The 21,902-nt window shown below is 38.8% G+C and overlaps 1 protein-coding gene across 1 annotated transcript in view; it reads left to right on the top strand.

Moving 5' to 3' along the window:
- The window catches only part of GABRB1 (gamma-aminobutyric acid type A receptor subunit beta1), a 126,627-nt gene that overhangs the window by 99,259 nt on the left and 5,466 nt on the right, over nt 1–21,902 (top strand). The window contains exons 6-8 of the mRNA XM_027457143.3: nt 18,822–18,959; nt 19,059–19,211; nt 20,286–20,536. Of these exons, the coding sequence (XP_027312944.3) occupies nt 18,822–18,959; nt 19,059–19,211; nt 20,286–20,536 (542 nt within the window). The remainder of the gene's footprint in view (nt 1–18,821; nt 18,960–19,058; nt 19,212–20,285; nt 20,537–21,902) is intronic.

Raw genomic sequence — 21,902 nt, 5'->3', positions numbered from 1 at the left:
TCTCTTCAGTAGAGTTTCTAGCTGATCAGCAGAGGAAATGGATATATACGGTACCACAGATATCCAATTGGTGGCTTTCTACTGAAGTCACTTTCATACTGAATTCATACCTGAATTTATTTGCTGGAAGACAGTTGATTTGAAGTTTCCAGTCCAATTGTGACTAAAGCTTATCAAAGTACATGAGCATTTATCAACCATCAGCCCAAATAACTGTAAAAGTCTGGGTCATACCTCTCTATTCACAAGCTTTCACATAAATGAACTTTTGTAGGGATGAATGTTCAGTGGGAAGGGGCTTGATACTATCATTGAGACTTCATCAAAAATCAAGGCTAGCATCAGATCAAATAGGCAATTAAAATGCTAACACAATCAGAGATGAGCACATACCACATCACTCATGGGGCCAGTCACACATCTCCAAAACCAAAAGAAAATTGCTTTTCAGACATTCTGAACACTATGGAATAAATAATTCAAGCCTCCAAAGGCATATATTTTGATATGTTAATACTTGTTGAGCCAATTCAAAGAAATCAACAAAATCATGATTCTTAATTTACCACCAGGTCAAAATTAGTATAATGTGTTACTTCTAATGAGTATAGTTCTACTAACAAATGCATGATTGCACAAAAGCAGAGGCATGCATAACTATTACTAAAATTCTGGTATTTTATATGCCAGGAACCCTGTAATCTTTGACAATTCACCACCAAAAATATGTCTTTCTAATGCACTCCCAGCTTTTCTCCTATGCATCTCTAAAACTCTTGAAAATTATTGATGATGTACTTGGAAGAAGAACATTCTAGACACAGTTCTGAAGACCAGGCTGCCTCATTCTCAGGCTTTTAAGCAGTAGAAAACCTGTCATCCTGAGTACTCTGCACTTAGTAGTCCCCATTAATCGCCTTGAAAGCTACCAGGGGGCAGGATGGATATGAATTAAAAGGTAATAGCCATGACCACTGCCTTTCTGTTAGTGCCACACACACCAGGCATGTGACATTTTCTTCCATGAGAGAACCAATTTACGAGATCGCCATTCTCAACCTCTCACTCCAGTTCCTGCATTCCATTGCAGCTATTCAGCTTTCTATTGTGCCACTATATAAATCTTTGCAGAGCTAGGATGAAAATAAAATTGTTAATATTTTATTGGTTAAAATATATATATATATCTTTTTGAAGGAAAGTCTTATACACCTCAGGTTTGAAAGAGACAAGAATTAAAATAAGCTGTCCTTAAATAAAAGGGCTAGGGAAGGCAGTGCCATAATCACTGAGCTATCCTGGATCTGACTGTGTAGGAGTGAGAAGCATCTCTTATCAATAGACAGATACTGTGCACCATGTACACTCCCAAACCATCTCCAAAGCACTTGTAAGTGGTTTTGGTCATCTTTATATTGTGTTTATACTGTTTATATGCTTAACCCACAAGGCACCATGTTCCAGAGCAGTGAAGAGGTATCATCCATGTTGCAATTGCCACCAACTTTCTTCTTCTGTTACCTACAGTCTTGTTGGTTTCAGCAGGAATTTAATAAGACTAACACTGACCTTTTTTAAATTCTGACTTTACTTCTTAACAACATTTTTTTCCTGAGTGCTGTCTGTAATCTTGCAAGCTCTGTGCATGCAGAAAGAAAATAATAAACAAAACTAAACACATAGACTGCAAAAAGGTCTGTATAGATGTCTAAATACTGATAGCCCTAAACCTAGTAGCTGGCAACAGCATGTAATCTGATAAAATAGGTCTGATTTTCAGCTGGTGAAAACTGGCATGGTTCCATTTTTGTCGATTAAAGCACTGTAAATTACACTAAATGAGAATCTTCTCTTTTTTATTAGTTGTCTGAAATTTTTGTTCCAAGTGAATGATTCTTCCTCATCTCCACCCTTTAAATTATATCTGGTCAGGAGAGACTCTATAAGTGAGCTCAGAAATGAAGAGCAATGTTTATAAGGAGAGTTCAGTGCCTGTAGAAAATATACATGACAATTAGGAAGTTAAGCAAAAAGTCAAAGGCAGAATATAAACTAAGTCAAAGATCTGTATGAGCTGGTAAAGTATCTATCCTACATTTGAAGAGAAGCAGTTGTTAAACTGACCTCCACTGACCTGCAGGTGTAAATGTACAACTTGCATGAAGGTAAATGCCTGCATATGCAATCACAAGCAATAAGACTGTGCAATAGAAACAGCAAGCAAAAGCCTGGCAAATAAATGCCAAGACACTTGACCAGGCCCAAGATGAATCATGTGTTCTTCACAGTACTGTTAAATGTCCCTGAAAAGTCCCTGAGCTTTATGAGCAGATCAGGACTGTTTCCTGTTCTTCTAGTCCCACACACAAGGAAAGTAGGGCTGCTACACTGCCCCCTCTCCTTCCCACAGCTCTCCATCAAAAAGAGAGTAGCAGTATCTCCTTCATCCCAACAAGGTGGCATCTGTGAGAGTCCTCTCCCTGTCCCCACATCTAAACCAAGTAATCTGGAAATATATCTGGCCCTCCAAAAGTTCAGTGCTTCCCAGTGTGTTTACAGCAACTGCACAGCTCCAGCAATGACAGGCCACACCAATATTGTTGCACACTCCAACCAGCCCTCTTTTTAACTTTCCCTGTGTTTTTAGTGAGACTTACCCCTACTGTAGAAGAAGCATGCTCCAGAGGAATCAGACAGTCGCATAGATGAATTGCTCTTAAGTTACTCAAAGAATAGAACATATCTCAGTCAACACACTGGAAAAGTCTTCCTAGAGAGGTGATTGATGTCCCATGCCTGTCAGTGTTCAAAAGGCATTTGGATAATGCCTTCATTTATATGCTTTAACTTTTGGTCAGCCCTTAAGTCAGGTAGTAGGACTACGTGATCTTTGAGGGTCCCTTCCTACAGAACTATTCTATTCTATTCTATTCTATTCTATTCTATTCTATTCTATTCTATTCTATTCTATTCTATTCTATTCTATTCTATTCTATTCTATTCTATTCTATTCTATTCTATCCTATCCTATCCTATCCTATCCTATCCTATTCTATTCTTCAGCTTAACAGCAGAGTCATTGCATCATTTAGGGATTTTCTAATTCTTGGGCATTAGCCATAAAATATCCCTTGAAAATCTAAATTGCTAAGAATTGGCCTTAATAATACTTACCAGTGAGTAGCATAAGGCACTGCCAAGAGCAGCAAAATAACGGGGCTACACAGGTGTGGGAGAAGAACACAAAGAACCAGAACACTGCCCTGTTATCTAACCTCTCCAGAGGATCAGCCAGAGCAGTGATAATGCATGCTTATATTGAGCCAGCAGATTAATTTCACTTAAAAAAAAAATAAAAATAAAAATAAAAAAAAAAAAAATGCATTTCCAGCTTTCCTGAAGCAATCTTGCAGGATGGCAGAAGCTGTTTCTGCACAGCTGACAACCAGATAGATGTACACATTTAGGAGGAGAGTATTTTGGCTACACGTGATCCTTCACACAAATTTTCACTGCTTTACTCAAGCACTTCTCCTTACTCCAAATTTTGTGGAGGCAGATGGGAGACCATATCAGAGGTTTCAAACCTGTTTCAGTGTGTAATATGGTGACGGCCACTGGAAATTTGTCTGTGCAAAAGCAAAGGATTTTAAAACTGGAATTGCTTTGTCAGCAGAGCTGGGATCTGTCACAACCCAGTTCTCATGGATTAACAGACCCTGGACAGAGGAGGCTTAATACTTGGTTGGAGGTTTACCAGGCAGCCTGTGGCAAGGGCTACTCCTGTACGTATCAAGCTGCTGCAGCTGTGTCAGACAGAGCAGGTCTGGCAGAGACTTTTGACAGCACATAGCCACCTCACTCTAGCATCCTTCATTATAACACAAGTGCTGACCTCACTGCAGCACCTAGGATGGGATACTGTTATTACTCTAATACTTTTTGTCTCTTTGAAGTTGCAAGTATCACAGTCACGCCATGACCTTGTGGTCTAAGCCTGCATCTGGCTTTCACTCAGCAGGAAAAATGATGTGCAGACAGCACCACTCTAACAATAAATCAGATCCCATTTGGGTATGCCTTCCAGCATTTCCCAATCTCAAGTGAAGCATGTTTCACTGTCACAGGAGAGAGAAAGCCAGGCTGTGCTCCAGCTTGGCAAAATTATTTACTTGCTGGCAATCTGCTATGTGTTTTACAAGAGGTCTGAGCAGATTAGCAGAACTCTCCCTTTGGCCTTAAAAATCTGTGTCTCTATGACAACAGTAATGCTGCAGCATGATTCAGGAATCTACGTTGCAACACTGAAGCATGCCTTGTCAGTAGCACTCTCCTAGTAACCACATCACTTGTGTGGGAGAAGTGAACAAGCCCAGAGAAGCCTGAAAAGACCAAGTTGGGGGAAAGTGGGAGATTTATTTAGTCAGTTACAGAATAGAAAATGACAATTTCATTTTGACTCCATTGTCTTTATGGCTGTCTTTGGTTCATATAAAAACAGACATAATACTAAATATACGTAATGCTTACATGAAAGAGCAACAAGCTCACAGTGGTATTGCAGTCAATCAATAAAATATTTCACTTAAACCTCTAGATGGTTTATTGCAAGAAGAAACAACAACTGTGTTCATACCTAAACATTCATTATCACCTCTGTTGGCACAGAGAGGTCTGACAGGATGAGATTTGAACAGATTTATCACAGCTCCCTGCTTGAGACAAGACTGCATTGATCCAGAGTATGATTGCATTTGAACTACCAAGGATGTAAGAACCTACACCTCAAACAAAAAGGTCTATTTTTATTAGAGATGAAAAACCTGTCTTAAATCCAAGCTTTCCCAGAGAGCTTTTCCTTTACCTGCCTGCAGGCAACAGATATCTATTAATATTTTCATGCCTGACAATAAAAATTCACTGATGAATATGAGTGTGCTGGTACCTGAGGCAGCAGGAACTTTGAGATGGATCCACTGGTGTCTTCTCCCTAAAGTATCGAGAAAAAAAAAAAAAAAAAAAAAAAAAAAAGATCTGGTCTCACCCTGCTTCTTCTCACCAGGCATATCATATCACTTCCAGAAAAGGCATGATTCCCCCTTCCCAAGGGGCTCTGCTTGAGCCAGAGGGCAGCAGCTGGGACAGAGCAGGTGCTCTCCTCCAGCCTGCCCAGCCTCATCTTTGTGCTGGTGAAAGTCAGTGGAAAACTGTTTGGTTTTTTGTTTGTTTGTTTGTTGGTTGGTTGGTTTTTGTTTGTTTGTTTGTTTGTTTTCATGGATTCCTAGGATCTAACAGGTGCATTTGATTTGCCATCATTTACTCTGCACCTTGCTCTCAGCCCTTGGTCCTCAGGCAGCCATGGGTGCTATGGAGGATTTGGTTGCTCAGAATATGCTAAAAAACAAGTCACAAGTCTCCTTCTCAATTAACAACAAAGCTGAAAGGAAACTCATCTCTATGCCTTTTCCAAAACATTCAATCTTTCTGACATTTGTAATGAGGGCAACTCCCATTCCCCACAGAAACTTAGGTTCTGTCACATCCATAAATGAAGAGCTCCTCTCATTCACTCACTTGTCAGACTCCCCCTGATCCTCCATGAGATGTGTCAGCCACAACCCCATGTCCCAGCATGTGCCACTTCCCACAGGCCCTGCCAGCCCTACAGGAAAACAAACAAACAAACAAACAAACAACAACAACAACAAAAAAAAAAACACTCATTTTCTCCTATTTGACTGGTCTCTGTTTATTACAGCATAGAGCTGAGAATGAGAGCACTCATCTGCTCCTGGCCAATACCTTTAGCTGCTCTAAAATACTAAGCCATCCTAAAATTAAGTTCAAATAGTGTAATATGAGAGACAGAGAGTGTACTATGGTGTACAAAGAGTGAGACATCTTTCCAGAAACTCAGGCCAATCAAACAGTAGAATATTTTTAAGATTAAGTTTCTGAATGCAAAAGCCAGAAAAGTTTCTATCCACTCATCTTTCTAAGAACTGTCTCTAAAGTCACATAGTCCATCAATATCACTGTAAATCTGGCATCTTTAGAAACTGGAGCAAAGGCTATCATCAAGTTTTGCATGCTAAAATTTAGTCAAAATTTGGTTTGTTTGGGTTTGTTAGTTTGGGGGTTTTGTTTGTTTTGTTTGTTTTATTTATTTTGGAAGAAATGTAATCTAAGTACAGAGGATTCCTGGGACCAGTTACCAAAAGAAAATAAACCATGTATGCAAGAGCAAGAGGAAATCTAAATTCAAAGATGTCATGCTGGAAGATGGGAGCCAAGTCCCTCTGTCTGCCGTACATATTTAGAGCTCTGGGACCCTGCTCCTTCATCCAAGCACAAGCCCCTCTCCCCAAATGCTGCAGGAGAGAGAATGCCAAATTACACATGAAGCACGCTACTCTGAGATAGGTGTGTCCAGCTAAGAATAAAACTTGATACATGCTTGGGTACAGCACTGTTCCAGAGTAAGGAGGAAACAAAAAATCAATTGGATGAATCAAAATATTCACATCTTTCAGATTTTCTCAGATTATACTTAAATCTAGTGTGCATTTGAAGTTAGATGCAAGTGCCACACAGAAGGATATGCCATTTCACAACCATTAGAAAATCATTGCCAGTAAGCACTGACACTTCCAAGTGTTCAGACTTCTATATTTACTTAGTCAGACCTGAAGTATGATTTTAACAGACTCACCACCTCAGCTACATGCATGAACATGCTCTTTTTTCTGGTCGGTACAGAGTACAATTTTACAGAAACTTCACTTTTATGTCAAAGCTGGCTTAAGGAGTTGCCATTAGTTTTTCTCTCTTCATTTATTTGATACAAAAGTTTGTGAAGCTTAACTAGATACCTGAATCAGTGACAACAATACAGATGAAAAATACCATCCACCCCAATGGCAAGGTATTTATATGTACATTGCACACATAAGCACATTGTTGACTTTTCCTGTCAGTGAATTATCTAGGAACAAGTGCACTTACTAGCTGTCCCCCCACATCTTCTACCTTTGTCTAGCAGCAGCTCCCCAGCCCCTCTGAGAGGAAGTAGGTGCTAGCAACACCTTTCCCAAAGCCCACACAGACTGAGATACCTTTATTCGCTTCTCTCCCACCTCCTTTTACACCAAGAAAGGTGAGGAACTCATCTTAAAAGCCTCATCTTAAAACATTATCTTAAAACCAACTCCCAAGAAAAGGAGCTCAAAGTCCTGGTGGCTGTTGCAGGCTGTTCCATAACTGAAGTAGATATTCTTGCTACACCAGATCACCCTCTGCCTCATCAGATTGGAAGTAATAGAGCTACTAATAAACTGAATTATTTATAGTGCTGACAGGTATTGACATGTCAGTTGCATGAATGGCTTTTCTGCACATGCTCAAGACCAGCTCCCCATGTTTTGCTGAGACCTAAGGCCATAGGGAAAAATAGAAAAAAAAGCAACAAGGAAGTGGAACAGTTAATAATTGATACAGAATTCAAATTGTCTCAATATAATCAGAATAACAGAAAACAGACCTAAGAGAGAGCTAAAACTGGTCAGTTGGTGCTTAGAAGTGGGTTTACAGCAGTTACACAATACATACAGCCTCAAGGAAGGCAGCACAAAAAGTATGATAAATATGAAATACAGGAAAAGTGAAACAAAAGAAGGGAGTTACAATTGAACAAAATCTGGCCATTTATTAAATCTTTCAAACATTAATCTCCCCAGATTTGATGTGCACATTTTAAAATTAAAATTGACATAATTAATTTTGCGACAACCTTCTGCAAGCAAAAATAGCGGGAGGATAGGTTCTGACTTGCTAATTGGGCACATGTTACAGAAATCACTCTTGCAGGCATTTGTAGAAGCAATCTTACTAAGTGGGCAATTCTGCCAGCCTCTCTCTGGCTTAATCTGCCTGCTATAAGAGATACAAAGATCTTTGCGTTTCATCCCATTCACAGCAGTAACCTTTGTGCATGTGTGCCTCCATCAGTTTACATATAATCCATGCTGCTTTTGCACCCACATTGCTTTCTGCTACATAACATGCACAAAATGCCACATTTCACAAGGGTTTTGTCATGGTTCAAATGCCATATTCAAGCGACTAGCTCCCACAAACCCTTGCAAAAGAACAGTTAAACATATTTTATCACAGCATGCTCATAAACCAAGGAAGATAGTATATAGGAAACATCCCTGCAAAAGTTGCAAGGAATTCAGCATGCTTGTGCTGCTGGTATCGCCCAGTGGAACAACAAATTGACCACTCCCTGGGGAAGAACACATTTAGCAACTCAAAACACACTGTAATCATCTCTAAATACATTTAGATAACATGTCCTGAGTCCCTCTGTGTATCCTTTGCAGGATACACAGGCTGAGCTTGTATCTCTGTCCGTTCACTGCTGAACAATTGCCCATGGAGGCCCTGCACATACACAGCAATTTGTAGATATGCATTATTTTCTAACATAGCTGAAATGCTGTCCTTCAAAGTTGCATAGAATGCACTGGCAACAAAACAGGAGTGGCTTTAAAGTTACAGCATGAGCACCCACAGCATTAAACACCAGTGGAGACAGAAAGCCCAGCACAGCGAAGAGCTTGTGGAGCTGACCAAGTTGTTGCTGTTTTAGTTTTGTTTTGTTTTGTTTTGTTTTCCAGAAATTCTGAGAGGCAGATTCACAAATACCTTGTTGGTATTGATACTGAACACAAATGGGATTTTGTATTGTTTATTCGCACCAAAAATTTATTTTTTTGTTGTTGGTTTTGTTGTTGTTTTGTTTTGGCTCAGTTTCAGTCATTGTTTACCCTTCATAACTTAAGTCAAAATAATCCATTCTTCACAGTACAGTAGTATTAAGCAATGGAGACTGCTCTGTTCACACACTTTGGAAGTATTTCTTTCCCTAGAGGGTTAGAAACTAGTCATTTCACTTTCACCGTGCATCTGAACACTGCACGCAAATTTAGAAGTTACTAGGGTGCTGACTGTAGTTTAGATATCTTTCCCTTTTTATTTTCAAAAGGATGGATAGCTATACGGATCCATAGACTTTGGTAGCAAACACTTGACACCCAGTACTTGCATGAGCACATGAAATTAGCCAAGCTAGTCACCTACCCAGTGTATCTGAAGCCCTCTTCTCTTGCACACTGAGTCAATTACAGTGAGTGTTCTGCACATTTCTGCCCCTTCTTAGCAGCCTCAGAGCCACTGATGGGACGAGGCTGTCCCCCACTGACCAGAGAGAGCCAAGATGGGGTCACTTTTCAAAAATAGGGTCTCATTTAGAGGAGGGATGGATTTCTCAGGAAACAGCTGTGCTTGTACACGAGTCTGTATTTCTGTAGTCAGAGAAGCAGCAAAAATAATCTCCAAACCCAGTCATATCACATCTTTTGCAGAGCTGGCATATTGTGCTTTGAGATAACGCAGTTGTGCTAGGATATTACAGCCCTAAGTACGGTTTATGAATTTATTTGTCCTCTGCCAAGGTGTGAATTGCTGCATAAAATAAAACCCAGCACAAATTGGGAGATTCTGGTACTCATGGATTCACTTCAATTCGTGAGAATGAATTCTTTCCCCAAACGCATCTGAGTTTACAGATGTAATAAATCTCAAGAAATTCTCTGTTCAGTGCCAGTACAGTCTGTCTTGATCTTCACCTATGGCTCCTTGACACTGCAATAATACAAATAAGCAAAACACAGTGCTTCAAGTCGCTATGCTGAAAGACTGCTTACCCAACCTGGAGGAGCATGAGCACAAAGTAGTTAATTACTAATTGGGCCGTACTTTCATGTATCAGACCTCCACTCATCAGGAACCAAATTGCAGAACTGAAAGCATAACTGAGTCCATCAGATAAAATTCTTAAAGATTCCTCCATTAGTTTTCTGCTACCACTTCTAACAGCTTTAGCTGATGCAGATTCATCTTCTGCATAAATGTCAAGTAACAAACATGGCATGCAAAAGTAGACTGCTCAAAGAAACATTGCTTATTACGAGCAAACCACCATGTGTGGGAAACTTCAGGAAGAAAACATTAAGCATTTCAGTTTTGTTTGAAGACCTCATTCATGGTTATATTATTTTTCATTGAATTCATGTTTTCTGGTGATTGGCAGCCTACGATTCATCCTTACAAATAGCAGCACTACGTTTTCCCAATCACAAATCCAATCTCCCTGGCTACACTGGGAGCACATTTCTGTAACTCAGTTTTGTGAATATCTGTTAACACCAAAGTGCAAGGCTGTTTTGTACAATAAAAAAACTGCCCATTAGCTTGTCGGTGGAATGGAGCTAAGCAAAATTCATTTCATACAAGACACTGAATGCCAGGATCAGGTCTACTTATCCATAGTGCTGATGGCCAGGGAAAACAGAAAGGCTGCTCAATTATTCTAAGTATAGATACAGGCTAATGAAGCAGCACCTAAAGGCTGTTGAATTGTTACCCAGCATATCTATTCCCACTGGTGGGATGCAATTTTTGCTAATACCATCAATGACTAAGTTTTAACTCAGAATATATGGCTAATCTCTTCAGCAATCTTTCTCTATTCTTATTCATTTGTATTCTGTAAGTGCCTCTGAACAGTAAATTACCTATGGAGAGCTCTTCCTGAGAAAACACACGGTTATTTAACATATTACCATTTCTAATCCAAACCACACAGAGCATGACAGCCTTATTTGAATCCACATTTAGGGTCAAAGCAACAGAACCCTTAATTCAAATATTCCACACACTGTGGGCTGGAATTTGTATCAACAAGATTAAGCACACAAAAAATTATCCAGTGTCCTTTGATTGCTAGACCTTGGACCTTCCCTCTCTATGGAGAGCTTGCCCCTCTGTCATCACCCCCTATTAGTCCACTAACGAGTATGTGCTGCACATCTGCCTCCACAAAAAAAATGCAGATACCAAACAGATTTTGTATACAACCCACCTAAAAGAGAGTCTGCTCCTCTACTTACAATCATCAGATGAAGCCACTCACCTCCTGTACTCTCCTCCTGAATCCAGTCTGCTTTTTGTCCTGGGGAACATAGAGGTTGTTAGTTCTGATTATTGATCCAGGCTGTCCAGACATATCAGACTAGTAAGACCTAACATTTCTCTACGTAACTCTGTCTTCTTTGGCTTACTATTCCTTTTTTTTTTTTTTTTTTTTTTTTAATTATTTGTTTATTTATTGAGGTGAAATGAACATAATACATCAGTAAAGTATGCTATATTCCTTCTGCACTTCGAGTCTCCCTACAAAATAAAGATGGGTTAGTTTTGTATCATACTTAATCTATTGATGAAAAGTAGCATATGCTTTGTGCATATTTTCTTAGCAGTAGCAGAATTTTGTTATCCTGTACTATGAATTTGCTATTTTTCTACCAATCATTGCTAGCACAAATTCAGTCTCTGCAACACAGTAAGTCCCAAAAATGTTGGTAACCTGCACTTGTTAGCCCTGCTGTGAACTGCAATATGGGCCATGGTGTTTGAAATGATGCAGACTTATCTTCATGCTTTAGTGGAGGTACGTTTCCTTAGAAGACAATGTTATATATGCTTCATAAGCAATAGGATTCATTTCTGTAGAAGACCAGAATTCAGTCTGAAATTTCTTTTGTTTTTTTCCTGTTACAACCATAAATCTATTTACCAAGAACACATCTAGGTGTACTTTTCCTTAACTTTTGTTTCTTTGTAGGACTTTCTTACTCCATACTTGTCAATACAGATTTAGTACTTACCTATGGTTACAAAGGTAAAGTAGATGCATGAAAAAGTTTTAAAACAACTGTCAAATCAATCTACATTTCATTTCATGGTCTTGTAACAACATCACAAAGAACAGCAGAGTGTTTTTCAGGCCAGGCTTTTTCCCCAGTGAAGTATCAATTCAGTAGTGTGCAACAGTTTTCCCGAGATATGTATGCAGAAAAAGTATAATACATGCAAAAAGTATAACACATGTGCATTTTATATTTTTTTCATTAAAAATATTTCATTTTCAAAAGTCAAAATAGCTGGAATTTTTATTTGAAACTAATTTTATTTAGGAAAGTTATTTTTTACTCATTTTTAATTTTTGCTGAAGGAAAATTTTCACGTAGCTCAACATTACTTTAGTTTTTTGTACAGTTGTTCGTGAACTGAAAATTCAGCATCTTAGGTAGACAGAACACCGAGCATGACCACTAGGATTACTTCATTCTCACAGTTTATCTAAAAAAAAACAAGTTCACTGGCCTAGTACTTGCCTCAGTATTTACCTCTCTGAAAAAAAAATTAAGCAACTGAATTACGTAGTTAAAATTTTTAAAAGGTTTTCACTTCCACATCCAGGGGGCAAAAAATATTGCACAGAAATATAAGGTGTACTTGCATGAACCATGCAGGGTCTTGATTCATATAAAGTCAGAGGCTCTGCTGCCTTCAGCAAGCACAGGTTTTGGCCTGACACAATGGAGAACAAAACAGATGGACCTTGACTTCAAATGGTTTCTTCACAGAGCACAACAGCTGTACCTAAATTTGGGAGAATCTGCCTGGCAACAAAATGGGAGCACTTAGAAGTAGATCTTAATTAGTCAAATGAAATAAGTGCTCAAGGGCAAGATGTGCTTACAATACAAGCAGACAAAACTATGTACCATGCAATATTGACTGAACTAAATTAATTGAATGCTAAACAGCTGGACCTCTGTTGCTAATGTTTACATAATATGCTTATATATATTATTGTTCTCTTTTTAACTTTGTCAAGCAACTCAAGTCAGAAAAAGACTTCCAGGATTATAGCTCAGACTGGCATAGCTATGCATTGCATAGCTGTTCCAGATGAGAAAGAAAGAAAGGGTAGCAAAGTAAGGGATTAAAAGAGTGATTTGCATCAGAAAAAATCTCTACACTAAATTAGCTCCTGACAATACTGAAAGCAGGTTACCTTCATCTGGTTATCATGATGGAGTGGAAGCCTTTTGAAATCACACAAGAGGTGAAGGACTGCAACACTGGGTTCTTAGGAGAGGTCATTCTCTCTCAACACACTGATGTCACCTGTCAAGAGTCAGGAGCTTCCAGTTGGTACTGCCAGGATTGGAGTCAAACCAATTTGTGGTGGCATTTTGATGATCCCATATATGTGTTTTGTTTTTTTTTCCTTCTCATCAAACCAGGGAGGGTTAAATGGTAAAAGATAAACAGTAAACAGTAAGATAAAAAAGGAAAAAAGAAAAAAAAAAGTAAATTAGCCTCACCAAAAGGGGTCAGGAGCTTTGGTTCAACTTTTTGCAGATTGAGATGTAGCTGGTATCTTGTTTAAGTGTCCATTTCAAAGGAGAAGAAGAAAGGAAGAAGGTGAAAGCTCAAAACAGATTCAGGAAAAAGGCATCTCAGAAAGAAATAAAGGGGAAAAGGCTGGGATTTCTGACACCTAACATGAGAAAGAAACAAACTCTTTCTTCTGAGTGCCACACTCACAGGGCTATTGCGTTACCAGCAGAAGTCCATGTGGATGGAGGGCAAGAGGAGTTCATCTCTGCATGACTAGCTTCAGCCTTTATCGATTGCTGTCTAGCCTTCAGACAAGAACACTAAGAATTAAGAAGTTTGCTGGTTTCAGCCTCACAGCAGAATAGGATTTAGGCCAGGGAGCAAGAAACACAGAAGCAGATAAACAAACAGGTCATCAGCGTAACTAACAGAGTCACTAAAGCTCCATTTCAAAAGACCACACTTTAGATTTAGATTATAAACTGAGAAACTGGCTAAAAGTGTGTAGAAACTAATGTGTGAAGGCTATACTTACCAGGACTGATTTGTAAATAGCAGTTAGGCATCTTTGCAATTACACAAATATCCCATCTGCACAAGTATACATACACTGCTCAGTTGTTAACTGAGCACTTACTGCATGCGTGCTTCATTTAAGAAGTTTGAAGAGCAATAACATTGCTGCTAGTTTTGAGACAAGTCATCAAAATGCCTCAAATCCAAAGTTATATCTCTGGCACTGAAGTCAGAAATAGTATTATGTTTAAAAAACTGACATATTTTTATTTTGTGAGTAATATTATAACTTCTGAACAAGCATAAACTTTTGACATCACATCACCTTCTGCAAAGAGTTCTGCAGTTTATCTGCATATTACATTTCCCTTTAGCTCTTTCAAACCAACCACTAGGCAATGCCATTTATTGCCTTCTTGATCTGGAAGTATAAGAGATTGTGAATAATCATTTCCTATTCAAGTTCATCATGCTAATTTGTGATCTCATAAACTGTTGTCATAACATTCCCTCAGTCCCTTCATACATCAGGCTGATGAATCATGCCTGAGCCAGTTTTGCCTTCAGTGGAATCAAGTCTGTCCTTAATCATCTCAGTGGCCCTTCTTTGCAGCTAATTTAGTACACCTATTCTGGAGAAAGAAAACTATGTGTAATAGTCAAGATATACCACAACATGGATTGGAAAGCATATGAAAGTTTAAAGAATTTTGCTTATTTTTTCCTAATAATTCCTTGATTTGCTTGTTTATCGCTAATAAGAATTAAATTCTTACTAGTGAACAGGAAAAAAAAAATAAAATAAAAATACCAGTTTGCCTTGTAAGAGGTACTTTTGCACACAAAAGCCATACTAGATAAAGCATATTATAGTGTTTTTGTGATTGCGAACAGTATTATCTTTATTTTAGACTCAGTAGGTCCTCTGACATCACCGACATAATCCAGGAGACAAATAAACTGGTAAGGCATTTTTAGTACAAGTCTCATTACTCATATGACTCTTTCACAAACCTTCAAGAGGCTCTGAAATGTTTCCATTTATTGAGACTACAGTAATACCGAGAAGTCCTGCTGTGTTAGCCATTAAAGATATATTAAGCAAAAACAAACACTTCCTCTCCCAAAGGACTTCCAACCTCGTATCAGGTCTCAGTGGCAAATGAGATGTAAAAGTTAAAGGAGCAAAACAAGATAACAAGGAAAAATAAACTGGTACTAAAGGTGTTTGCAAAGTAAGGCAAGGTTATAATTCACTCCCTGAACTAGATTAGAATGCTGCAAGAGTGACTTTGTGCAGTAATAACATTTATTTTTTTGCTTCTAATGGATAGGAAATGATGTCTCCAACTGGGATAGAACAGATTCCCCCATATGTTAGATTTATTTTTATTTGAGAAACCTTCTTAAATAACTGACAATTTGTTATACTGCAGCAATCTAACCAAGTATTCATTTGGGTCAATATTGCTTAGGCTAAATTCTGACTCATATCCCACATTACAATCTGCCATCTGACTATAGAAAGTAAAAGGCTGCTTTCCTTTGGTCAGCCTGTATTCCTCACTGAAAATAAATAAAGAAATAAGTCATTTATAGATATAAACCCATGCTAACACAGTGACAGGGAACCATTTCAAGCAATTTTACCACTTTAATGTTAACTGCTTCAATCAGATGTTTGGCTTTATGGTGCCCCAGTCCCACACTGGACTTCAGCTGAAACCATCAATTTACCACTGTATGGATCATCTCTGTGGTGTGCAGAAAAAAGAAAAAAAAAAGAAGAAAAAAAAAGTTTTATCATCATAAATGCTGTCAGAAGAATAGTAACTATATGAAAAAAAGAAAAATGTAAAAACACATTTAGCAACCACATTCAACTTGATGTCATTAGGAAAGAGATGAGCCAGTAGAAAAAAGTTGAGCTCCAGCCCCATGTTCTTACATGTGGTTGAATGGTTTAGGGCACACAGACTAGAAATACTCTTTTGAAATGCCCTATTTAGACTCAGATCTCTAAGGAAGAGATCCTTTTGCTTGGTGTTTGGAGCTGCCTACCATGAAGAAGCACAGAAAAAAAAAAAAAAAGGGGGGGTCTCCATTTGTACATCTCTATAGAATAGGTCCTAGGTATGGAACCGTGACTTTGTTTGTGAAGTTAATGTAAAATGAATCTTTATCCCAGAGGTATTTCATATTGCAAGAAAAAAATGTAGTGGAAAATAAAGCAGCCTGGTGACATTAACATCTAATACACTGTTAACCTCTGCGATATCACATTTCTAAAGCATATTTTTTTGTGAACAGCAAGATTTACATGTATACATAACCAGTTCTTGCCATGTTTGAATCCAGTTAGATTCTAGACCTGTGGCACTTCTGCTTAAGTGTTTTCCCTTCAGCTTTCAGCTGCGGGTCCAGGAGCAAACAAAATGAAGTGTTGCCAGATCAAGGACTGTATTATCATTCCTAGACATTATTTTCTAGGAAGCAGAAGTTTAATGTCTGGAACTGAGCAATAAAACACATTTTAATGGTTTTAAAGCTGGGAAAGAATCTAGGGAGCAAACAAAGGCTTACACGTATCAAATAAGCTTTATTAATAATAATAATAATAAAAAATCTTGGCAATCACGTAGCAAATTTGCGAGGGAGGGAGCAGGACCAAGGTAGCGCTCCGCGGTGCGTGGGCGCCCCCGCGTGGGAATCCGGCCCCCAAATCTCTGCAAGGACTGCCAAGGAAATCCTGAGTGTGCTGTGCTATCTGTTCAACACCACAGGCAGTGTTCCTGCTAGATTACTCGTCTAAAAGCAGAGTTAAGAAACGTGAATGCTCCTGGATAAAAACCATCATCAGCTCTTTCTCGTTATCAGGATATCTCTGCACTGGCTGAGGAAAAGGCAGAATTGGGGCAAAATTGGAGGGAGGGGTGTGGAACAAGCCACAGCTGGTGGCATGGAAGAAGCAAGTTCATCATTATCTTCCACACCCTGAAGCAGAACCCCTGATTCTCACATCTGAACCTTCCCCTGGTTCACTTTGCATCAAGCACTCATGAAACTTTTGGGTAGTGCCCGCACCTTTCTTCTTTCTAGTACCAGCCCCTAAAAACAAAGCGATAACTGCAACTGGTACCTCACATAGCAGATGTCTGTGTGGTACCAAGCTGACAGATAATCAATATGCTCTCAGTATGAGATAACAGCTTACGTTTTCTTCTATTGTGTTGCATCTTTCTAAAAAAGAGGGGAATATTCAAGAGATTTTTATCATACATTTTTTCAAGATTTATTTTGCACGAAAATTAAGTTAAAATTTCCCTGACTTTATAAACAGACAACACATTTTCTGCTTCAGCCCTTTGGTATTACACCACACGTGTGGCTAATGTTGGCTCCATGTCTGTGTGCCATGCCTTTAAAGCAGTTGCTGAAGCCCCACCACCAAGCAGCTGTCTCGACCTTTTTCGATGAGAAGCTCCTGGGCTTCTACCTGAAAGCAATGAAAACCAGCCAGGCAGAGCACCCTGCGTGACACCCCTGAGATGGGTTATTTCAAATCAATTGGTATAAGTAATGGGAAGCACAGAAGTTTAAGCAAACAGCAATGATCCATATTACACAGGTTAGTACGGTTTCAGCAGCAATTCAGACAGTTAGCAAACCATGGCACAGTTCACAAATAAGATGTGAACACTTGACCTTGTTCAATCCGTCACTGCATGTTTGCATCAAAAGATATCCGTTCAATAACTGCAGAATTTCTAAGTGGTCTCTCAAGCCCAGTGGCATGCTTTGAGAGCTTCTCCGACTGCCCCCAGGGGACCTGCAGATCCATTTTGCATGTGGTCAGCCTTCCTGAGATGAGCCTATTACCAAGCACTATCATAGGAACAGACATCTCAAGTCTAATTTCCCTAGCTAGAAAATTCATCATCAGTGCGTATAGAATGAAAATTCCTAGCTCTGCAGAGGCTTCTGATGCTGTGGTTTGTTCAGTGGCAAAACCATTGTCCAGTTTTCTAAAGATCTGAGTTCAAACTCATGTTTCTATTTGATCTGTGTTACATGATTTAAACCTGTGATTTAACTCTCACGCCTGGAGGAAAAGTCTAAAATTGGATGAGATGTTCGCTCTTTCAGTGGGCATCTGGAGAAAGTAGTAAAATGCAATAAACTGGAAGCAGTTTAAACATTCGTCCAAAAATAACATCAATTGTGAGATTTTGAAATTCAACCACTTTTGAGCTTAATTAAAAATTTATTTGAAAATGCTAACAATAATGTTTACATTCCCAATGGTAAAATAGCAGATTAATTTTTAATTTTGTGAAAAATAATTAACATCACTATTAAAAGAAAGAAGAAAAAACACACTAGTTTTAAAGTAGATAGGAAATATTTCTATGATAAGAAGATAAATAAAAGATCAATAGATCCGTAAGAAGATCAATAACAGTGTGGTCTAAATAAAATATAAAACACTATGAATATCAAAGGGGTAACTACAGCTCAGCCAGACGGTGTCAGATTGTCGTACAGGCTCCTGAATTCTTCTGGAATCCTCTTTGCCTCTGCTGGATCCAAACTCTGTATTTTGTCACAGGCTGCACAGGAAATCAAAAACAAAGCTGTGCACAGAGCCTGATTTTACTGCCAGAGCTCCTCCTAACCGGTTTAAAAGTTTCCCTAATGTTGTCAGTCTATTAGTTAACTGAACAACTCAAGCCTGAACTAAAAACAGTATTATTATAGCTACCTAAAAAAATGATCTTTAATCTTAAGTTCTGCCCTTATTTTCTCCTTTCTTACTTTCTGCACTAAGAAGTTTCCCCTGGGCACAGAGAAGTGGAAGTGGCTTCTCTATAGCAGAAATTTCACTCAACAGCATTCAAGAGCAGCTCCTTCCACTTTAACAGCAACTATTTAAGCTAAGTGATGAAACAAAAAGAAAAATCAATAACCAAACTGTGCCTCTGTTTCAGATGGATACACAACCGATGATATTGAATTTTATTGGAATGGAGGAGAGTCTGCGGTAACCGGAGTTAGTAACATTGAGCTCCCACAATTTTCTATTGTTGATTACAAGATGGTATCAAAGAGAGTGGAGTTTACAACAGGTAAGCAGCAGCTAGTTTAAAAAGCTCCCCCACAACCCCAGAGATATCAATCTCTAACTTTTCTTAGGCATTAGTCATTGTATGCCTTCTTTCTTTCAGGAGCATATCCTCGGTTATCACTTAGCTTCCGGCTCAAGAGAAATATTGGCTACTTCATTTTGCAGACCTATATGCCTTCCACATTGATCACAATTCTGTCATGGGTATCTTTTTGGATCAATTATGATGCCTCTGCAGCCAGAGTTGCTCTAGGTAACTTATTTTCAAAATCACTCCAATATATGGATACTTCCTGCCTTTGAACACAGTAGTGCCAATTCCATGCAGCTGATTTCAGAAGCATTAACTCTGGTCTGATGCTGTGCCTCACGGGGTCTTCACTGTTGGGAAGGCAGGCAGATGTCACCTTGCCTATGTCTGATGTTTGGCTCTGCAGTTAGCTTGGGATCCTGACTGACTTCCAGTTGCTGTCATGGTCTTTGGACCAGGCCAAAAGCAGTTTGCTTCCAAACTGAAGCATAACATTCTAATTCAAATATCTAAGGTTATCTATGCTGTGCTGCCCCAACATTTCACTGATGTTAAATAGAGTCGATTTCAGCTGGATGTGTGGCTTGAATGAATACACAAAGTCCTACGGACAATGGTGAAAATTTACACCAAATAATCCTGTTTTACACACATGGTTGCTTATTTCCCATACCATGTTCTTTCCTACAACTTACCATAAAAACCAAGACCTTCTGCCACTGACTGTGCTTTAAGGCAGATGCCCTCTTCAAATTATGTCATTTTTTCCCACCACTATTTTGACTCACCGCTCTGTAAATTCAACTCATTGCGCCTGTGCACAGTGTTATCTAGATACATTAATGGCCTGTGATTAGATTAAAAATAATTTCATCCAGCTAAAAGCAACAAAAACAAAAAAGACAGAGATAGCTAACACAGTAAGGTAGAAATGTTTTATTCAGAGCACCCTTTTAACAGGAAAAGGTCTTTGGCACAAGAATATCACCTTCTCTTCACCAAAGACCATTATTTTATCACAAATTTTTCCTTTCTATTTTACATTTTCAGTCAAAAGTTCCACAGGAACTTTTTCTGGCTCCAAATTATCCTGGTTCCCCAGGACATTGCAAGCTACTTTATGGGTCAAGCAGGGCTACTGCTGTAAATGAAGTGTTCCAGAAGTGTTTAGGACCTGATCACATAACTAAGCCATCAGCATCAGAACTGCGTAGTAGGAGAATAATGCTGTTATCTTATCTTCAATGCTCTTATCTTCTTCATTGTCTGTTTATTCAACATCCACCTCTCTTGCAGGGATCACAACTGTGCTGACCATGACCACCATCAGCACCCACCTCAGGGAGACTTTACCAAAGATTCCCTATGTCAAGGCAATAGATATTTACCTGATGGGATGCTTTGTGTTTGTGTTTCTGGCCTTACTGGAGTATGCCTTTGTAAATTATATATTCTTTGGGAAAGGACCCCAACGTCAAAAAAAGACAGCAGAAAGGACAGGACATGCTACAGGCGAGAAGAGCAGACTGGAAACAACTAGAGTCCAGGTAAAATGTTCAAACTAACTTTTCAAACATTATTTCTGCTGTAACAATGTTGATGAATATGATGATCGAGAGAAATACAGTTTGAACGCATATGCAAAAATCATTTAAGATTGTCTATAGAAAAAATATGTTTTAAGGAGATTACAGAAACAGTTTTTTCAGTCTTCAACTCAAAACAGAGTAGGAAACTACAGAATATGCAAATGGATATTGAGAAGAAGCATTTATTTGTAGCACAGAACAAATTAAAGGGGTACAAGGAAGTTAAACATTTACCATTTCAACTGTAAAGTTGGACTTTTCTATACAAGTCGGTACAGAATAAATATTTAATATAAAGTTTCCTTTTATACACAGAAACCACAGCAAAAATAGAAAGCAAAGACAGATTCTGTTGCTACAGTGAGTTTTGAATGAAACCCACCCCACTGAATTTTCAGCAATTCTCAGTGGAAAATACATCGTAATGAGCCCAAAGAATTTTTGCTGCTTTTTTATTTTCATACAATATATTCCATCCTAGTATCTGGATGGATCTTATTCAGGCTACCTCTTAAAATTCTGTTGTGTTGTGGCCTGAAGTGGTAACTTTTGGACAAAAATGTGTTTGAGCTCTCTGTTCAGATTGAAGAAAAAGACTAACATATAAAACCCTTAACAGGTAAGCCATTAACTTGATGGATGGTTGCAATTTCACATACATGCCAGGAAGTGCATTTCCAAAACCGTGGTGTTTTATTAGTGCTAGAGTTCTGTGTCCAACTAAATGTCTTGTGTTCCAGCAGCCACACCACTGCTGTGCATCATGCTCTCAGTCCCAGTCAACTCATGAGCCCATTAAAAGTCTTTACCTGCATTTGCCTCCTGTCCCAATATATAGGAGATGCTTTATTACAGTGAATGCACAATTTCAGCTTGGACTTGCAGCAATCTCTGAGGTCCCACAAAGTATTGTCCTCCACAAAGCAGAGGAGATATGGATTGTTGTCCCCATTTTGGATTGCTGTGTGTAGATACTGTCTGATTCTGCGGAAAATAAGGAAGGAAAAAAAAAATCCACATACCAGGACCAGTTACTTCCACAGCTTTTGGGCTAATCCAGCATAAGTGAAAAAGCACAACAGGGGTGCATGATGAAGACAGAAGCCTTGGCTATATGGGCCCCAGTGCACTCACCAGGGTCAGGATAAAAGAGCCGGAGTGCAGGTAAGCTCTTTTTCCTACATATTTGGCTAGTTTGATTCAATATCAAAAAGATCTAGCTCATATAAAAGAGCTTTGTCTAAATGTTATGTTGGTGAAGATTACCAAAAGAAAGCAGAATGGGATGGAATAGATTTATGAACACTTGAGCTTTTTAGAGCAC

This window comes from Anas platyrhynchos, chromosome 4, assembly GCF_047663525.1.
Source record: "Anas platyrhynchos isolate ZD024472 breed Pekin duck chromosome 4, IASCAAS_PekinDuck_T2T, whole genome shotgun sequence".
In the NCBI taxonomy this organism is placed as follows: domain Eukaryota; kingdom Metazoa; phylum Chordata; class Aves; order Anseriformes; family Anatidae; genus Anas; species Anas platyrhynchos.
This window is presented reverse-complemented; position numbering and strand designations above follow the sequence as displayed.